This window comes from Parastagonospora nodorum (assembly GCF_000146915.1).
Source record: "Parastagonospora nodorum SN15 chromosome Unknown scaffold_18, whole genome shotgun sequence".
NCBI classification, from domain to species: Eukaryota; Fungi; Ascomycota; class Dothideomycetes; order Pleosporales; family Phaeosphaeriaceae; genus Parastagonospora; species Parastagonospora nodorum.
In genome coordinates this window covers 284,265-304,426 of record NW_001884566.1, presented here as the reverse complement: position 1 = coordinate 304,426, position 20,162 = coordinate 284,265, and the positions used below count along the sequence as shown (strand labels likewise).

General features: G+C 53.1%; 6 protein-coding genes across 6 annotated transcripts; 3 read left to right on the top strand and 3 right to left on the bottom strand.

Moving 5' to 3' along the window:
- Window positions 1-452: 452 nt before the first annotated feature.
- SNOG_10983 (hypothetical protein) lies at window positions 453-3,116 on the top strand (the record flags this gene model as incomplete). Its single annotated transcript, XM_001801187.1, has 2 exons — window positions 453-589; window positions 737-3,116. The coding sequence occupies 2 exons, from the start codon at window positions 453-455 to the stop codon at window positions 3,114-3,116; spliced, it is 2,517 nt and encodes an 838-aa protein (XP_001801239.1).
- A 408-nt stretch (window positions 3,117-3,524) lies between these two features.
- On the bottom strand, window positions 3,525-3,832 carry SNOG_10982 (hypothetical protein; the record flags this gene model as incomplete). Its single annotated transcript, XM_001801186.1, has 2 exons — window positions 3,525-3,778; window positions 3,802-3,832. The coding sequence occupies 2 exons, from the start codon at window positions 3,830-3,832 to the stop codon at window positions 3,525-3,527; spliced, it is 285 nt and encodes a 94-aa protein (XP_001801238.1).
- A 1,663-nt stretch (window positions 3,833-5,495) lies between these two features.
- SNOG_10981 (hypothetical protein) lies at window positions 5,496-6,249 on the top strand (the record flags this gene model as incomplete). Its single annotated transcript, XM_001801185.1, has 2 exons — window positions 5,496-6,142; window positions 6,195-6,249. 2 exons carry the CDS (start codon window positions 5,496-5,498, stop codon window positions 6,247-6,249), a joined length of 702 nt encoding a protein of 233 aa, XP_001801237.1.
- Window positions 6,250-7,368: 1,119 nt separating this feature from the next.
- Window positions 7,369-13,983, top strand: SNOG_10980 (hypothetical protein; the record flags this gene model as incomplete). The annotated part of the gene is made up of 7 exons (XM_001801184.1): window positions 7,369-7,387; window positions 7,432-7,724; window positions 7,775-7,965; window positions 8,636-10,817; window positions 10,865-11,429; window positions 11,930-12,341; window positions 12,397-13,983. The coding sequence occupies 7 exons, from the start codon at window positions 7,369-7,371 to the stop codon at window positions 13,892-13,894; spliced, it is 5,160 nt and encodes a 1,719-aa protein (XP_001801236.1). The 3' UTR covers window positions 13,895-13,983.
- A 759-nt stretch (window positions 13,984-14,742) lies between these two features.
- SNOG_10979 (hypothetical protein) lies at window positions 14,743-18,459 on the bottom strand (the record flags this gene model as incomplete). The annotated part of the gene is made up of 3 exons (XM_001801183.1): window positions 14,743-15,202; window positions 15,256-18,157; window positions 18,219-18,459. 3 exons carry the CDS (start codon window positions 18,457-18,459, stop codon window positions 14,995-14,997), a joined length of 3,351 nt encoding a protein of 1,116 aa, XP_001801235.1. The 3' UTR covers window positions 14,743-14,994.
- A 1,227-nt stretch (window positions 18,460-19,686) lies between these two features.
- Window positions 19,687-20,032, bottom strand: SNOG_10978 (hypothetical protein; the record flags this gene model as incomplete). Its single annotated transcript, XM_001801182.1, has 2 exons — window positions 19,687-19,970; window positions 19,999-20,032. 2 exons carry the CDS (start codon window positions 20,030-20,032, stop codon window positions 19,687-19,689), a joined length of 318 nt encoding a protein of 105 aa, XP_001801234.1.
- Between the last annotated feature and the right edge of the window lie 130 nt (window positions 20,033-20,162).

The window sequence follows — 20,162 nt, the reverse complement described above, 5'->3', positions numbered from 1 at the left end:
TCCACATGCCCCCCTTCCAACCTGCGAGTGCTTTCGTGTCAGATGATAGTGATGACGGTGAGCAAAATCAGGCGCAGGGCGGTCCTTGAGGATTCGGATGGTTATCAAGTCGTCAATGCTGCTGCCTGGAAACAATGCTGCAGCACTATGGTACTTTGGCGCTGGCGGGTCTATACAGGACGATCCTTGTGGCGGATAAGGGGGCTGGTGGGGGCTGAAGGGGAAGGTGAGACCCGCCCACCTCCATTAAGTGGTTCAGCCTGCTGAACGGTCGTGAAGGGCTTATCATTTCGTGCCAGCGCAGCTTTTGCTTGTTGAAGGTTTATATGACCTGATTATTCGCGCATCTTGGCAACTAAAGGTCTAGGTAAGACTTGCCGCCATCTCATGCGCTTTCTCCTCACGTTCTCCCACTTCAGCATTGCTTGCGATCACACACTCACTCCATCACCATGGGAAACAACGCCTCTCTTTGCAAGCCGTGCGACGAAGTGGAAGTCACCGATATCAACCTTCACAACATGCGAACTGAAGCTGATCTACAAAATGTGATCATGGACCTTCCTGACAAACTTGCATTATTCCACGGGTCATGCTGTCAATGTCAGGATGACAAGACTCAAGACCAGGCCAGGCTGTGTGAGCAGTGTCGACACCTCTGCCTCAAACACTTCATTTTCTGCGATTTTGGGAGAATCAGGGATAAGTCTTCTCTAATAATATGTATCAAAATTAGTGAAGAGAGTTCAAAGGCTTGCGACTTCTGCGGATTCTTCGTTTCTTGTGTCCCGGAACCGCTCCAATGGTTCGAAGGAAAATCTGGTCGATTTCTGCAGGGCGTCTTAAAATTCGGTGGTGTTGGTGAGCATTCGAGCCCTTACACGTTCAAAATCATCGACCATGCCCATCACATGCCATGGACGACAATTCATGCTGGTCTCCTTGAGCAAAGCAGTCTGGCTGAGGAGGCTGGCCAAATTCGACTACGTATTCAGCCACACTTAGATTGGTATTGGCTACAACCCTGGCTCAAAGTCTGTCTGGCTAAGGCAAATTCGGGAGATATCGAGGACTCGCCGCGAAATGATCCACAGGACGTACGCGTTGTTGATGTTGTCCAAGATTGCATTGTCTGCCTTCCGAGGGGTGCCGAATACCTGGCCCTTTCTTACGCTTGGGGAGATGCCGATGACTGTAAAGACGACTTCCAATTGCTGCATCGTAACGTCAAAAGTCTGGAGAGCCCCGGAAGTCTGAAGCACAAAAAGCTTCCCCTGACAATCTCAGATGCCTACGAGGTCTGCAGACAGCTAAACTACCAGTACATTTGGATCGATCGGCTATGTATTATTCAGGACGAAGAAATGGAGCAGAAATCAATACAGCTAGATCAAATGGCTAGCATATACAGTCACGCAACTTTGACTATTGTCGCAGCATCAGGCGGAGATACGACACACGGTCTGCCTGGCGTAACTCGTCCGAGACAATTCGATATAGATCTCTGCCAAGTAGGCCAATCCGTTGAGCTGTGCCGGGAACTACCAGACCTGGAGACCTGTCTGGAAGACAGCACATGGCAAACACGGGGTTGGACGTATCAAGAGCGTATTGCTTCCACAGCTCTTTTATACTTCACTGAATGTGGACTATATTTCGAGGTCGGGACAATTGGAACCAAAGTGCAGTTCGCCGAAGGTCCTGTATCTACTAAACGTGATAGCTTTGAACGAAGACCGGACTTTCCTAAGTTGGTCTCGTTGTACTTGACAAGAGCTCAGAAGAACCCAGGGGACATTATACGGGCTGTCGGTGGGGAACCTGTACCTGGAGCTCAAAGTGGTCTGGGCTCCAAGACGGACTTTGATAAGATGGTTTCTGTATATTCAGAAAGGACCCTGACGTATCCGCACGACATTCTACGGGCTCTAAGCGGCATGCTTAATGCGTTCTATGGGAAAGAGACGTCCTTCGGTATGCCCTGGAGCGCATTCAGCAGACTACTTCTATGGACAACCAAGTTTAATCGTGAACCTCTCGGCGCTAGAGAGACCGAAGTCTTCCCGACATGGTCCTGGATATCTGCAAATTCGGCCATCGAGTATCGCTCTACCTGGTGGCCTCACGATCCGGAGGTTCACACTCTGGCATATTGGTGTAGACCCACGAAGGATTTCGAGGACGGAAATGAAATCATAGCATGGAGACACATCAGCGAAAATACAGCGTGGCCCGGGTCGGAAAATGCACACTCAGCAAAGTACATTACTGTCGTCATTGCGTTGTTGGAAGGCTGCATTCGAATCAAACCACCAGGGGGTGACCGCCAGATAGAGCGCAACTGGAGCGACTTGAGCTCGCATCGCTGGGCGGACGTCTTTCGTGGCTATGAAGACATGGGATTGTTTGAGCGTATCGAGACCGGATCTTTCGACGTCATGAGATGCCTTGCAGTCCATACTCAAAAAGCAGCATTCAGCCTCGACATGGTGAAGGAATGGTCTCTAAAAGTTTCTTTAGATCTGACAGATCACGGGACGTGCGTCATAAGAGGCGACAACAACAGACTCGCTGGGTTCATCAGACTGGACGCATATGCTACGAAGAGACTGGGAGACGTTCCAGCAACTGGAGTGTATTTCATTGCGCTCTCGACAGTCTCTTTAAACGATGAACACCGTTCTCTATACTTTAGGACATTGTTGGAATATCTCATCTATTCGACCTCGCCCGAAATCTTCGGCTGTCCTTGTCTCAACTCAGACCGCGCCAACACACCGATCGTCCACAACGAAGAATGTCCCAGCCATGCAGACTTTTCGTCGCCCACTGAGTTCCTGTATCTTGATGCTCTTTTCGACTGGGCGGAAACCCTGCCTGATCACGACTCAAGGCAAGCTGTTATGAAACACATGCAGCACCTTAACTATCATGAGATTGATGGGTCTTTGGCATACCCGCTTGAGGGCCCACCTTCGATCAATGTAATGCTGATCGCACCAAGCGCGCATGTTGGTGGGAAAAGTACGATATACGAGAGACTGGGCGTTGGGCAGATAGCTCTGAAGAGATGGGCAGAGGCTTCACCCGTGTTTGAAACGATTGTTCTAGCATGATGACGAGCTGTGATTATCAATAATTAGAGATTAAATTCAATGGGTATCAGCTATGGTGTATGAGTGCTTATCACTGAGCCCCGACTACAAGGCATAGGCGAATCAGTACGATCAGCAACTCGAGCAAATGCAGTTCGGACTTGTTCGACCCAGCCTAAAGTCTTGCATGCTGTGAACCTTCTCCCTACCTGGAATAGAAAGATTTTTGAACCGCCACACAAACATCGGACGCACCAAAATCCAATTACGTCTGACGTCAGACGCCATACCTGATTCAACTATCCGAAACCCAGTGGCGGAATCCGCCAATTTCACGATCATAGAGACGTTCCTTACCCGGAGCTATCGACCAGTCACGCCTACAAGTTCCCTGAGATTTACTGATAGCGATTCGGTGTGCAGCGATACTCAGACGTCGTAAAACGTCTCGCTCGGAGTAGTGTACGGTGCGAATGGATATTGCTGTGAGTATCGGCAGATCAGAGGGACGATAGCCTGGCCGGGTTCTAGGCACACGGTTCGTGGAGATGAGCTGACCGTCGTGTCGGCAGTGAGAAGTTCGGGTGTGGTGTTTAGGTCAGACAGCGCTGTGGACTGGCTGAAGCCAGCTGTTTCAGAACTGCGGATGTGAGGACTTATCCGCCGTGTTGCTCCGGCATCATCTTGATGAACCCGCAGCGCATACCTCTACTGCCTGGATTGGTCTTGAAATACATCTGTTGTGCTGCGTTCGTGCGAGGTCGTAGAATAGGGGAAAATGTTGAAGCAGGATGCAGGAATGTCCACAGTGGATTTGGTATTGTTGTTCCCAATGATCGAGGGGTGTATCCGGAATCGATGGATCATCCCAGACGTACTGAACATACCTGCAAGCTACGCGTTATGCAGCTGCCGTTGTACATTCGTAGCGTTCCTCGTCAGTGAATCGTGCCCAAGAACCCCAACAACTAGTTCGCATGACTGAAACATGCCGTAGTCTCTCCTCCTTTGTCCGCTACGTCGTCCGCCTACTGTCTGCTTCACTCAGAAAAAGGAATCCACGGTTCCCACAGTCCAACAGTCCAACACAACCAGCCTCACCGACCATTCCACCGCATCGCTCCATCTACCGTCAATCATCTTGCCACAACCACGCCAACCCACCACGCATCAACGCGCCAAGCCGCACAAATGAACAGCGGTGAAACAGGCAGTGCGAGCCCCATCGCTTGGTAGTTGTGCGTATAGTGTACGTGCATAGCCGCTCGACACTTCCACCAGTCGGGTAGAAGCGAAGCATTGGACATGTTTATTCCTGCAGTTTGCACAAAGTGGATCGTTGATTCGAAAGCGGGTTGTTCTAGAAAGTGGTGCGCGGAGCGACTCGTGACGAAACATGGACAAGTGCGACAAGCGGGGATGGCCAAGGCTGCATCGGGTGAGGCATCGTGGCGTGGCACGACGGTTGGTTCTGGGATTTAGATTGTTTCTGGGGCAGCGATGCTGGTACATTTCGATGGTGAGGTCTTGGGGATGGGCGACGGCAGCTTACCATAACGTTACCGCCGCCCGGAAGGCGGGATTAAAGCTCCGAATCATGGCGGTGTTTCGACACAGACAAGCACATCCTGAAGGATTGTTGAGCGTTACGCTCCGATGTGGGGACGGTGGTAGCGGCGCAAGCTCCGAGGTGCATATTGGGAGTCTAGACATCGGAAAGTGAGGTCCATGCCACTCTGCGGAAAGAGATGTGCTTCTTCCAACAAACCAAATTCAGTCCTTGGCGTCAATCTACACATTGCAACATGGCCAGGGCTCCTACGCTTTTCGTTTGCGATGGCCATGGATGTCTACGGAAGGGCATGGCTTTTTCGTCGCTTATCGTAGGGGGCGAATGGCGTGGGCCTGCTTGCGTGGATAGGTGTTCTTGATAGATTAAGTCGAGAGTCCCAATGTGAAACAGGTGACGGCTTAAGCAGCTAGGCCGACGCGCCCCGGATCTTGGCGCGCAGCGGAATTTATGAGGCTCCCATAAGCCTGGGGGCTTGGCTGTTGCTTGACCATGTTTCCTGTTTGGTTGGGCGGCCCACAGCTGAGCCCCTCGAATATACCGAAAAAATACCAAGCGGCAGCTAACAGCGCGGCTGGGAAGGATGACAGCATAGGCGCGGGAGGGGTTGTCCCCATGCAAATGAAGCATGCACTGAGAATGGTAGAGATTGACGAAATGAAGGGGAAAAGCCTCCAATGAGAAGAGTGTTGGCACAAGCATGAGGTTTGTATAAGTATCGTTGCAACCGCATCTTCCAAAAACCATCCAGTGCCAGACACTTCGATTCCATTCCTTCGCTTTTGCATTCCACTTACATTCGCTTCAATCCTTTCTTCCATCTCTTCAAAATGGTCAAGGCAACTGCTGTCCTCGCGCTTCTTGCGCCCCTCACCCAGGCGCATTACATCTTCAACCAGTTGTTGGTCGACAACAAGGCCATCGGCGGCGACTACGCCTACACCCGTAAGAACACCAACACTTACATGCCCTCGTTCACTTCGGAGATCGTCAACAGCCCCGACCTCCGCTGCAACAAGGGAGCCGTCGCTGGTAACACTGCCACCTACACCGTCAAGGCTGGCCAGACTATCGGCTTCAAGCTCGCGTTCGGCGAGAAGATCGAGCATCCGGGCCCCGGATTTGTCTACATCGCCAAGGCCCCCGGTGCCGTCAAGAGCTACGACGGCTCCGGCGACTGGGTCAAGGTCATGGAATCCGGCCTGAAGAACCCCAGCACCCCTGGCGTCGACACAGCCTGGGACAGCTGGCAGAAGGACCGCCTTGAGTGGAAGATCCAGAACAGCATCCCCGCTGGCGAGTACCTCGTCCGCGTGGAGCACATTGCGATCCACGAGGGTCACGTCGGCAAGGCGCAGTTCTACATGGAGTGCTTCCAGCTTAAGATCGAGTCCAGCGGAACTGGCAAGCTCGGCCCCACCGCTAAGATTCCTGGCATCTACAAGGCTACTGACCCCGGTATTGCCTTCGACAAGTGGTAAGTTTTAAGACTTCTTGACTTCGAGTATCACTCTCTAACATCTTCATAGGACCAACCCCAAGTCTTACACCATGCCTGGCCCCGCCAAGTACAGCGGCAACTAGACTCTTTGCGACGATCGATTGGCGGGATGAATGATGGGGGGCGAGGAGAGCTGGGGAGACGGAGAGAGGACGAAGCTTTTTGGACATTTTTGAACACATCGGTAACGCCGCTTTTGGTAGGCTTGCCACCCTATTTCTCTTCTGGTATCTATTTTCGAATTAAATCTGTTTTGGCCTGGCCACAAAAAAAAGCTTTCCGATGATGATGATGATGATGATGATGATGATGACTCGTGGATGACTTTGGACTTGTTTTTGTGATCTACTTAGCTTGTGGTGATGGTTTGACATTCACCAAAAGCTATTTGAAGAGGCGTGCAAGGGCACATCGCATTGTTGGCGGTCTTGGATGCCTGGTAGTGAGTAGGTAGGTACGACGAGGTCGCTCAGATCATGTGACACCGAATCCCACGACTCCCTGCGCGTGGATGTTGACCGCCAAGAGACACGAACATTTCTTTGCATGATCAGAATGCTGCGACACTGAGACGGCTACGGAACGCAACAATAAGAGAAGCTGTTCCTGCGTTGTACTAGGACGGTGTGGCCATGATGCAGACGTTGGTATAGCGACCCGATCAAGGAGAAACCTTATGCAAGGAGCCATGGGTTTCGGATGCCGTTCATTTCTGCAGTGCAGTCTTCTGGATCGGATTTGGACAGCGTGTGTGACGTGGTGATGGAGTTGTCAAGACCGATCGAGGAAGGCGTTGGTGCGTGCGCGCTGCTGCGGCAACCACGACCGACTTGGTAAACATAGCACCGGTTTGAGACGTCACCCGGAGAAGGCCTGCTTAGTCCTGGCACCAACCCATAACGCTCCCCGCTATACTCTGGGTGCGACTTGACCATCACATTCCTCCGCCATTGTTCCATTGTCCGAGTCCTTCGCTGGAGCGTGATTGTTGTTGCATCGTTAACTTAGCGCCGTCTATCACTCCATCGACAACGCACACCGCCTGCTACGGGACTTCAACTTCATGAGGTGCACGCCAACATAGACGCAATAATCACTGGCTTTGGGGGACATGGCAGTCGGGCAGGCGCTCCCAACGCGCTTTCCGTGCTGGTGTAAGGCGGTTTATTCCTGGGGTGGTGAGGTGAGTTTGGACGAAAACTATGCTTGCAGCTGCACGTAGTCTGACCGCTGTTTGCAGACAAAACGCGACCTCGGATTTATAGAAGGCGACCTAATCGAGGTCCTCAATGCCGGCGATGGATCATGGTGGATGGGAAGATTGAAGCGCGACAGGCGCATGGTCGGACTGTTCCCATCCAACTTTGTCGAACTGCTCAGCGAGGACTATCAGCCATGGAATCGCAACGCCAGCCCGATGAGCGGTGCAGGAAGCATCGTGTCGCGACAGAACAGCGCAGTGGAGCCGGCGAAACCACCACCACAGAAGTCGAAGAGCATGTTCCGGAAGCCCTTCACAGCTTATGCGGCTGCATCTGCTCCGAACCCAGCTGCGGCCGCGCGAGAACGATTAAAGGCATCTGGAGGAGTGGCCTCGCCTAATGGCAGTCTGAAGACGAAGACACCCTACTCGTCGATGAAGAGGTCGTCTACGGAGAGCCGCGAGTCCCCGTCGCCTGCACCAGCATCAAGAGCGCCATCGAATCTGCGCGCAGTGTCACCTCGACCGCCTTCAAAGCGACCATCTGTAGTCTCTCGAGCGGTGTCGCCTGCGCCTTCACGCCATGGCTCCCGCATACGTGCCCACTCACCACAACCGCCCAGGCAGTACCAACAGCATTCTCGGGCTGTCTCGCCGGCACCGCCAGTGCAGCACTACAACCACCATCGAGCAGTGTCACCGGCACCTCCACAACAGCATTATGATCCATACAGGGCCCCCTCACCGGCACCACCACCCCAGCAGTACCATGATCCATACCGCGCCGTCTCGCCGGCACCTCCTACAAACTACGAGCGTTACTCTCGAGCAGCATCGCCTGCGCCGCCAAACAACTACCAGCAGTACGCCCGAGCAGCCTCACCTGCACCAGCCACAAACTATCAAGCGTACTCGCGAGGACCCTCTCCTGCACCATCGTTCCAGCAGCCGCAGAACTATCAGCGGGCTGCTTCACCTGCACCGTCATTTCAACAACACTCTCGAGCAGTCTCGCCAGCTCCTTCGTTCCAGTATCGCGCATATGACCGCGGCCCTTCGCCATCACCTTACCAAATGCAACTAAACAACCATAGCCGAAGCCCTTCACCCGCACCATACGAGTACGAACCCGAAGAAGCGATCGATTCACCTCCTCCCCCACCACCGCCTCCGCATCGTGTCGCATACAATCCAAGCAGAGCACCTTCGCCGGCACCTCCACAAAACAATGGGTACCATACACCAGAACCACCGTCGCCTGACCCCAGAACGCATAACAAGGGCAGCTTTACACCCTCGCCACTTACAACCGCCATGAACGATGTGATGTCCTCGCTTCAGGACATGACAATGTCGCGGAGTGCCAACTCGCCCGAACAGCCAGCCACACCCTCAGCACCATGGTCACCGGACGCCTTCGATCAAGTCTACCAGGCGTCAGCGAAGAAAGCTCGAGCGAACTCTGCAGTGGAGGTCGGAAGCCAAGGACCAGACGAGGAGGATCTCGATGAGGAGGGCATTCCGAATGTCAACAACTATGTTAAGCGCATGGAGAGCCGCTTGCGGCGTATGAAGCAGCAAGAAGCAGCGAATGCCGAAGAGGTTATCAACGGACCACCACCTACAGTGCCTCTGAAGGGCTCAGCTTATCCGAGGGCAGGATCGTCCATGGGCGAGGCAGAACCTGATGTAGAAAGAAAGGGCTCGAAGATGCTCCGTCATCGCAAGTCTGCTTACGACGTTGGACGCAATGTTCTAGGTCGCACTTTCACCAGCAAGACCAACTCAACTACAACGACACATACGAGCGCGAGCACAAACCGCAGCCTTATGTCTGGACATTCTGCTACGAACATGAGTGCCACGAGCGCAGGGAGCTACTATCGTAAGAAGTTTACGAAGGATCCTAGACCGAAAAGTATGATGGAGCCCCGGGAACAAGTAGGCAAAGGCTTCGGATTCGATGACGGTAGGCCGGAAACGCCCTTTACTGGCATTACTTACCATTCGAGCCATGCGTCTCAATCAAGACCCGGAACTAGTCATGGTCGAGAGGAAGTCAGCACACCTGCCAACGAAGGCGCGGATCCGCTAGGAGGCCTGGTGCAACCAAAGCATAAACGCAGCGGCTTCTTCCGAAAGATGATTGACACAGCCAAAACGCAAGCAGCCAACGCTCGCAGTACCATAGCTGCAGGGACGATCAGTAGGCCTGGTTCTCGAGCTGCCAGTCGCGCGCAAAGCCGTGCCGCAAGCCGTGCCGCAAGTCGAATGGACGGCAATGCACCGACAGCTATCGAAGGCGGTCCATCAGCTCACTCTGCAACTGTATCAAAAGACATGGGACTAGGATCAATCGATTGGGTGCAAGTCCGTCGCGACGTGAACCGGTCTAATTCTCTTAGCAAGAACGAGCGGACGGAACGTGCAGACCGATGCCAGATGATGGACTTCCCAGTCCTCAACCCAATCGACATCTTGTACGAATCCGCCGAAGGTGACGAGGGCCTTGACGGACTACCAATCGAAGAACCTACCGACTTTCAAGCAACCAGCCTCGCGCATGTCGACAAGAGCGCTCGCTTCATCAACAGCATCCCATTGGGCACTGCACCTGCGGCTCTGGCACAAGGCTACGTATGCCGGCCATACCGAAGCGACATTCAGCGTCTACGTGCAATCTTCACCTGGGTCAGCGAGCGTTTGTCATGGGAAGAGGACTTTGAAGGCGAGATGGACACCCGGCATGTGCTGCAAAGCAAACGTGGCTGCTCGCAAGAAATCGCCATGGTCGTTGCCGAGATGTGCGCATCTGTTGGACTCCATGCCGAGGTCATTCGTGGGTATCTGAAGACACCCGGAGAGCCTCTAGATCTGGAAAGTGTTGCTCGACCGAACCACTTCTGGAACGCAGTCATTGTTGAAGGCGAGTGGCGCATGATGGACTGCTCACTTGCTGGGCCGACCAACCCCAAGCGCGCTCTCTACTCCAGTGCCGGCTCGAACGTGGCCGAAACGTGGTATTTTCTCGCTCGTCCGATGGAAATGTGCTACTCCCACGTGCCGTTGCTTCCAGAGCAGCAGCATATCTGCCCACCACAGCCGCACGAGGTCCTCATGGCTCTTCCATGCGCAACTCCGACCTACTTCAAACATAGCTTACACATGGTAGACTTTGATACCAGTCTACTGTGTCTTGACAATCTCGAGATGGCTCATGTCTACATAGACGTTCCAGAAGACGTGGAGTGTGTCGCTGAAGTCGAAGCACGAGCCTTCTCGCAAGACATGGACGGAGACTTTTTCGAAAGTGGAGATTTTGTTAAGAAGCCCGCCCTTGCGCAGGTTGAATGGTTTAACGGCCAGAAGCGTTACACTATAAAGGCACTTCTCCCGGGTGATGAAGGTCAGGGTGTGTTGAAAATATATGCTGGACCGAAGGGTCTAATGGTGAGTTTATTCCTTTTTCTGTCCATCACAATAACTGACTATTGCAGCACTCGAACAAGATGAATCCTCACAACCTGGCCGTTGGTCTTCCTATGACACATTCTGGCAACAATCCTCCTTACTCGTTCCTGACACTGCACCCCACTCCACACGCTCAAAGGCACGATCTCTATGTGGCTCAACCTCAATGCGCCAACATTGCTCTCAACAACACCTTTGTCTTCTGCATTCGCCAACATCCTTCATCTCTCAACAAGTCTCCCGAACCAAGCCCCGCTATTCACGGCCGCGCGTCTCCTAATCCGTTTATACGCCCGACCTCAGCCATGAGTATGATGAGCATTTCGGCGAGCGGCTCAAACTACACAAACCCTTCCCAGGCCTCTTCTGGATCTTCAGGCAGCAACAGCATGAAGCCTGCAAAGCTAGCTGTTCAAACACCTTCTGGCAAGATTATTCGATTGACGAGGAAGAACGAGCACATGACCAGCACGAATGAGGCCGACGGTACATCGTGGGAGACAGTAATCAAGATCGGAGAAAAGGGCACGTGGCGAGGCCTGGTGCTCGCAGATCGCAGTGCAAGATGGTGCGTGTTTGCGCAATGGGAGTGCGCGTAATTAATACGGACATGATGTCGCATGTACGAGTAATGTTCCTCTGTTCTTTTGGCGCGGATTTGGCATCTTTGGAGCCTAGGGGTAACTGCATTGCATCGGCGTTTGTAGGATATGGGACGATTTTACGACTTAAGCATTGGGTAGCCCTGATAGCAAAATTTGAGCGTGTCGTTTTCAGATTGTGACTCGAACTCTTGAGAAATATGCCTGTGAATTGCTTCTACTTCTGACGTCATATTACGCAAGTGCACGACTTTGGACTAACTGCAATCTTAACTACTGGAAGTCAAGATCTGTATACAGTGATAAAGGAAGCCGGGATATCTCTACCGCCTTGTTGCTACAACGTCTTCAAGTATGTAGTTGACTCAGCCCTATCCGTCGTTCCTGCCAAGCACCCCTCCAAACCCCACACCCCACCACTCATCATCTACCAAAATATTTCGCCCACTCCCAACTGCACACCATCACCCGTCCTGGAATTACACGCAGCCATGGACGCCCAAATTGCCGAATGGCGCACCCGCGCGTCCGCCTTTCAACCCCTCAACCTCAAAGCCATCGAGCCTGCCCTCCTCGAACTCGATGCGCACCTGACGCTCCGCACGCACATTGTCGGATACACGCTGACTGACGCCGATACGGAGGTCTGGAGCACTTTGAGGGGAAATCGCGTAGCGCATGCGTACATGAAGCAAGATCTGCTCAAAAATGCTTGCAGGTGGTTCAGGTACATCGAAGAGGCGTATCCGCAGAGCGTTGTGGTTGTGAACCAAGGGAAGAAGGAGGGAGATGCTGGCAAGGCCGGGGACAAGAAGAAAAACGATGATGCGAACTACGATATTGGACTGCAAGATGTTGGGGACGGGACGGGGATTTGCACGAGATTTCCGCCTGAGCCTTCGTAAGTGGGATTACTTTTTTAATTTGGTAGTAATTCAGGTGCTAATGTGCAGCAGAGGTTACCTGCATATTGGCCACGCAAAGGCTGCGCTGTTGAACGACTACTTCGCCCACGAGAAGTACAAGGGCAAGCTGCTGCTGCGATTCGACGACACCAACCCCACCAAGGAGAAGCAGGAGTACCAGGACGCCATTGTCGAGGACTGCGCGCTGCTGGGCATCAAGCCGGATTCGGTATCTTACACTAGCGACTGGTTCCAGCAGCTGTACGAGCAGTGTGTGCAGATGATCAAGAATGGTCTGGCATACGCCGATGACACGGAGCAGATGAAGATGCGCGAGGAGCGTATGGAGGGCATTGCGAGTGCGCGCCGTGACTGCACCGTTGAGGAGAACCTGGCCCGTTTCGAGGAGATGAAGAAGGGCAACGAGGAGGGTGTCAGGTGGTGCATTCGTGCAAAGATGTCAGTCGACAACCCGAACAAGGCCATGCGCGACCCCGTCATCTACCGCTGCAACCCCCAGGCACATCACCGCACTGGAGATGCGTGGAAGATCTACCCCACCTACGACTTTTGCTGTCCCATCGTAGACGCGCTCGAGGGTGTGACGCACGCCCTGCGCACGACCGAGTACAACGACCGCGATGCACAGTACCAGTGGTTCATCGAGAACTTGAAGCTGCGAAAGGTCCACAACTGGGGCTTCTCTCGCCTCAACTTCGTCAAGACTGTTCTGTCCAAGCGCAAGCTCACCAAGATCGTCGACGCCGGCATTGTCTGGGGCTGGGACGACCCTCGCATGCCCACTGTTCGTGGTGTACGCCGCCGGGGTGCCGTCATTCCCGCACTCCGCGAGTTCATTCTAAAGCAGGGCCCTTCCAAGAACATTGTCAACCAGGACTGGTTCGCTTTCTGGGCCACCAACAAGAAGCACATCGAGCCCACCGCAGCCCGCTACACGGCCATCGACGAAGACTCCAAGGTGCCCGTCACCATCATCGGTGCTCGCGAGGGCGTCATCACAGAAGACAAGCCCAAACACGCCAAATACGATCTCGGCAACAAGAAGATCGTCTTCAGCTCAAATGTCCTCCTGGAGCAAGCCGACGCCCAATCCTTCGCTCAGGACGAGGAAATCACCCTCATGAACTGGGGCAACGCCATCGTGCGCAAGATCACCCACTCGCTGAACCCGCTCAACATGAAGAAAGTCACCGGTCTCGAGCTCGAACTCCACCTCCAGGGCGACGTCAAGAAGACCAGCAAGAAAGTGACATGGCTAAGCACTGACCAGAACCTCATCCCGATCGAGCTCGTCGACTTCGACTACCTGATCACCAAGGACAAACTCGAGGCTGACGATACGCTGGAGGACTTCCTCAACCCTCAGACCGAGACGCGCACCAAGGCCGTGGCGGACTTGAATGTGGCTGAGCTCAAGGTCGATGATATTGTGCAGTTTGATCGCAAGGGCTTTTTCAGGATTGATAAGGCGTTCAAGCATGGCGAGGCGGTTGTTGCGTTCCAGATCCCGACGGGGAAGAGCAAGTAAAGTATGTGCGTCTTGGAGTAGGATGCGTACGCCGAGCTAGGAAAGCTGGGGGATGTGACGCAAGAGGAGAATGAATCATATAAGTCGATTTGCTATGTTCATCTTGACGTGATTGTACATTGCCAAAAAAAAAAAGCACTGCTAAGTCAGGCTTGTATCCCCGTGCTTACTTGGCTGCTATGTTTCATCTACATCGCAAAAAGAGTCTACCATGGGCTCATGCGAACAAACGTTCTTGGAAGCTGGTTCACGTGCTCAAGATCTAGCAATCGGTACCAGCTGAGCGGGGAGAAACTGACCGCGTGCGTTCGTTGTACGCGCATGGTGTAGCGACACACACGTAAACATGGGCGTTGAGGGAAGGTGTTTGTCTCGCGTTGATGCGCGCTGGCGGATTGAATGGTGGAGCAAGTCACATTTTTCTCATTTGAGAACGTGGACTCTGCACATGATGATTCCAGTCGCAATTGTGTCAAAAGTCGAATATGAAATTCTCACACCGCGCTCCAGGCGCGTGTACACGATTGCGAGCAGAGCCAACTCGACTGGGAGATACTGCGGGCGAATGAAGAGCACAGCGCACTTGATGCCGCGGAAGCGAGTGCGGAGGCGGATGTTGAAGGGGCGGAGCTTGCGAAGGAATCGGATGGAGAGGTACGAGGCGGAACGGATATGGATACAGATGACGAAGAGGAGGGAGGGTCATGAATGGTGGACATCCGGAGAAGAGGACAGGGAATAGCGAGGTGCATGAATATGGAATACTGATATATGGAGTAAGCTTGCTGGTGCAAGCAAATCTACGCGCCTGAACGCCGTGCTTGATGGTTTTGATACAGTACATGGAGGATATACATGAGAATGTCATTGAGGTCTTTGCTTCATACGAAGACGCTGCGTCGCGCTTTGCCTATGCGGAGCTGTTTGCACATGTGCAAGGACTGCGAAGTTCTAGAGCTTTGGGTGGGTTACTGTAAATTCGGGATGCGCATCTTCCTTCGTGCGCATTTAGATTTGGTGACAGCGTGTTCCAGTCACGCTTGTGTGTTGCAGTGTCAACATGGCAGTTAGTGCTTCGGTGCTATAGGATGTGACGCCATTCATGAAGCGTCGGCTGTCGACTTCTGCGCTGCGTTTTCCGCTGCCTCTGGTTTCTCCTCGCTCTTCTCAACCTCTGTTTTGGGTTTTGCTTGCGCGGGCTGTGCAACTTGTTTGCTGACAACTAATCCAATGAGGTATGCACCAACGTTGCCAGCGCCATCGATAGGACCAAGTTTGGCATCGAAGAGCTTCGATTCGCGTAGAAGTCTGTTTGTATGTTATTCATTTAAATCTTCGTGACGTCGAGTGAACAATCTTACCTTGCTTTGCCTTCAGGGGTCTTCACTGCCGCCTCCTGAATGACTCTGCCAACTTGCTCGCGATAGCTTTCAAACACCGGCCCCATGATCATCCTGACTTGCATCTCACTCAGATACTTGTTGATCACCTTGTGCATGGTCACGGTGTCTTTGGTCAAGCTCTCCATGCTACTGCTGACATCCTTGTTTGCTTCTGCCTCGGTGTCCCATTCGACCTTCTTCAAGCTGCGCATGTGCACGGTTGCTCTACCAGAAAGGATATCGGTGAGCTTGTCGTGAATAGAGACTTGCTGATCCTGTAGCAGACGCTTCACATTGTCAAACTCGCCGATGGCAGATTTGTTTGCTGCGTTAGCTATGCGTCGGCGCGCGCACTCGCGTATGTAAGGCAGGATTGCAATGACAAAAGATAATGTCTGCGATGCGATAGCGAGATGTTTGGTGTTGATATTCTTGAGGCCAGCAGAGTGCATTGCGCCGGCGCCAAGAATGAGTTGGCATAGGCGCGAGTTGAAGAGCTTGATGTAGTCGCAGAGAGAAGAAGAAACCTCTGAGGTCATGCTCGGTATCGCAGACAGCAGGATCTCAAAGCGCTCGATGCCGCGCAGCACAAACGTAGACGAGCTTGAGATGGTATACTTTTCTTCGTCGACGATGGCGGGTGTGGTGGTCTTGCTCTTCTCTTTGGGTTTCTCTTCCGCAGCTCCGTTCGTGGCTGTCGAGTCGCCATTCGTGGCGGGCACTTCAATTGTTCGTAGAAGGTCGCCTGCATCTGACCAACTTGGTGGGTCGCTCTCCATACCCTTCAGTATGCGCGCAAGTACTTCGGTGTCATCAGATTCAAAGTCCTTAGGCTCCCATCGATCAGAGTCCATGGCCTTTGCCAGCTCCTGTTTTTCGAAGTCACCAAATTTGGGTACAAACTCGGTGATGTGGTTGTTGACGATGCTCTTCAGTGCTGCCCCAGACCGTCCCGACACTGCCTCACACTCATCCGCAAACAGTCGACACAGATTGAAGTATCTCAAAAAGCGCTCTAGAGGAAGATTGGCAGTGGCTTCGGATCGGACCTTGAGGAGCTTTGTGATCTGCGTTTGAGCAGCATCCACGGCCTGGCCAAGTAAACTTGACATGTCCAAGGCCTGCATAAGCTCCATCTGTAGATCATTCGAGGCTGGCGCAGGAGTTCCGTTGCCCATGTAACTGTCAATATTGTGCATATATGGACTTCTTGGAGAGCGAAGGCCACCAGCAGATAGTGGCGGCGTGGAAACACCGCTAGTGACATCAAGCAGGACTTTGACCAGAGTGCTCAGTCGACGAAGCACTTCCCCAACGTCTGTAAAGATGTTGGTGAAGAATTCCTCCGCATCGGCGGGATCCATTGCGCGCAAATTACGTGCCAGAATCGAGTTCTTGTCCTGCTGACTGTGGCCCCGTCCACCTCTTGTCGATACCGATGTCATTGACTCTGCATCGTCGTCCGATGAGCTTGGAAGGTACTTGCGAATGATAGTCTTCATCTCTTTCATGATGGCATCGCGGAAACTGGCACTGGCTTGATTCGTGAACTGTGCTCCGCTCAGACCATACAGGTTGACTCGTAGATCCGAGCGCAACTTTTCGCTCGTGTTCAGGTATGCTGGCAAAGTAGATTTTGCCTTTTGTTGAATGCCACGCGCCTTGGAAGATGCTGTGACCCATCTCTCGAGAGTGTGCTGGCTTGGCACGCTTTTCACGTGTTCCCGCAGATCCGTTAGCAGTGTGTCCACGAAACGGGCTTCGAAGCCTCGTCCGACGCGGAACTTCAGCTCCTGTATCCCATCAAACACACCCTCCATGGCCCTCAGCCCGCGCAGATCGATGATGTCTGGAGGTAAGCTTGCATTCAACCACGACACATAGGCAGGATCTGTCGTGTCAAGGGCGCCTGTGATTAATCGTTCCACGGCATCCAGTCGTGTCATGGCCATCTCAAGCTCGCCCTTGTTGACTACCTCATCACAGTGCGACAGCCCTACAATAACGGCCTGTAGCTGATCGACCGAATTGGTCAGTCTTCGTAGGTTCTGCCGCCGCCTCTTCATTCCCACGACTTTCAGGCCCCCTATTGCCATTTGTTCGTCCAGTCTCTTGAGGTCTTCCCTCAAGCCCTTGATCCGCGCGACAGACTCCGAGGCTTCCGACTGTAATTCGCGCAAAGACCCTAATGCTGCAAAGAAAGATGTTGACGCTGAGGAGATGGCTGAAATTAAGTGCACTTCGACTGTGTCCATGTACCAAGATAGCTTCTCTTGCAAGATGGCGTTTGTTGCCAAAGCTTTCCTTCCCTGTACTTGCGGCGCGTCCAACGATCCATTGGTGAAATCGACATCGTCACTTTTGGTCCGTATTGGTCGTACGACTTCGGAACGCTCGCTTACAATGTCGAACGTGCGTGGGTTCTCGAGATGGAAGTTCTCGTCAAAGTATACGGTCGGTATGGTCGAGAGGGGTGTGGCTGCAGGTGGGGCGCGTTTGGAGCCGCTTGTTCGCCGCTTTGGTTTTGGGGAGCTGTTCGGGGAGAAGGCAGCACCTGAAAGCTGTGGCGTCACTGCTGGCGAGGAGACATGTATGCCTCGCTCCAGGCTCTCTGCCCGGTCACTCTTCTTCGAGCCTCTCCGGACTGGCTGCGCTGCCTCAGCCTCGGCCTCGGCCTTTGCGCGCTGGAAGGCTTCATAGAGACCACCGACTTGCGACAGGTATGGATTGAAGGCCGATGGCTCGACGTGGGGCACGTTTGCGAGGGTCACGGGTGGGATGTCTTTGGCGGAAGGCGGTCGTTGTCCTGCTGATACCTGAGCTGCCGTGTGTGGGAGCATGCCAGTCCTCACAATTGGAGGCTGCAACAAGGTGGATATGGCTGTTCCAGTATTAGTCTTCGATAGCCCATTATCATGTCACGTGAGAGTGCATATGCCCACCATTCTGGTTCTGTTCCCTCACGGCACCCATGCTGTTCTTGAAGCCACTGTCAAGCACTCCGCCGACCGAGTGTATTGAGCTGGCCGTGGACCCGCGACGTGGCTGATAGCGCCCACCGGTGGAGCTCGGCCGGCTGACCCAGTCATTCTGCTGAGGGAACGGATATTGGTTTTGTGGCGGAGCAGGCGACAGTATATCCAGGCTCTCTGTGGACCGCCGAGGGGATCTGGGGGAGGACATGATGATTGCGGCGGAGCGTGTCGGGGGTGCTCTGGTGGCCGAGGCATGGGCGACAGTGGCGCGGTCGTTATCTCATCGTATCTCCGTCAGTAACGTGACTGCGTATTTCTTTGAAGGCTTTCACTGCGCGCGGAATTCTTCGTGTGTGTTCGGCATGGGCTGTGTTTCGCACCTGTGTCTTGAGCTCCGCGCTTTCGGTGACGGGAGCCACTGGGATGCGACCGGGATCATCGCAAGAATAAGCGAGACGCGACACCCCTGCACCTCATTACTCTCACTCCTACTCTCACTCCCACTCTCACCCTGTCCCTCACCCTTGTCCTCACCATTCACTTGCCTTTATATTTCACTAGCTTTAGAAGAAATTGCCTCACTCAAGCCTTAATCCCTCTAATAGTTGAAATATGCAGTTGCGACTATCCCTAGCATCTACCCAATTTCCGTGGTAGGCCACGCAGTCTAGTACCATGGTACTAACAGCAGAAAGTGACACTCGTGTTCCTGAAACGCGCAGGCAATCTTTCAAGAGTGATAAATACCGGACGATCGCCCGCTCCCAACCCAAAGCTGAGTATATAACTAGAGACGAATTTCGCAAAGCAACACTCAATACGCTCGGAAACGACTTTCTAGGAAGACTGATCAGCCTTGCTCCCAGACACCGCAGAGACGACCGTTGTTCTTGTCATGACATCGGGCATCACGCGGAGCCGATTACCGAGAGATGACATTATTCCGCTCAGATGTGCGCTTAACAACCGATATCGTCCCCCAGAAAGACTGTCTTCCGTTATCGGATTCCACTCAAAAAAAAGGGATCTCCGCATGACTCTCACAGCTTTGTTGGGTAAAGGATGCGTTTACTGGCAACATCTTTGTTTCCGAAACCGGTGACACTGGACCTAGATACCACCTGGCCGACGCCGTTCCAGTCCTGAAGCTCTGTGTCATCACGTCGAACAACACCAGGGTAGCTCCTCATCGGGCAAAGTGCAGGGGCTCCCAATGGCCAATGCACAAACATGAACGATGTTGCTCAGAAGCGCCAAATATAACCTAGAATCGGAGTGGAACATATTAACAAGTTGCACTATTAAGACTTCCTATATACGGGTTATATCATTGGAGTACGTAAAGGCTCACAGGTACGTCACGACTCACTCATAAAGCAGAACATCTTCTCTCCAACTCCCATCTCTTACCATAATCCTTCATTGTTCCTTCTTCCTATCCGATAAAGGATAGCCTGTAGAGTTGGTGCATCTGGACCTCCAGCTCTCGTTCCTCGGATCCGTCATCACTCGAAATGTGTTCCTCCAGCTCTCCTCCCTCGGACCCGTCATCGCTCGAAACGTGTTCCTCCAGCTCTATCCCCTCGTCTCCGTCATCGCTCGACATATATCCCTCCAAATCTTCCTCGTCTAGTCCGGGCCCGTCACCTATTACAACAACGCCTTTGCCGTCCCTCATGCTCGCTTCCACCTCTGCTAACGTTCTTTTGTCGAGCCTCTCTGGACAGTGTAGCGCTGCAACATAAACCCAGTCCGTTACCAAACTCAGCCACCTTCGACATAGCGGGCACTTGGCTCGACACAGCGAATGTCTTATGAGTCCACGAATGCACTCATGGCATATTGTGTGCCCACATGGTATTGCAATTATGGGCTGCAAGACGTTTTCGTTCAGACATATTGAACAGTAGA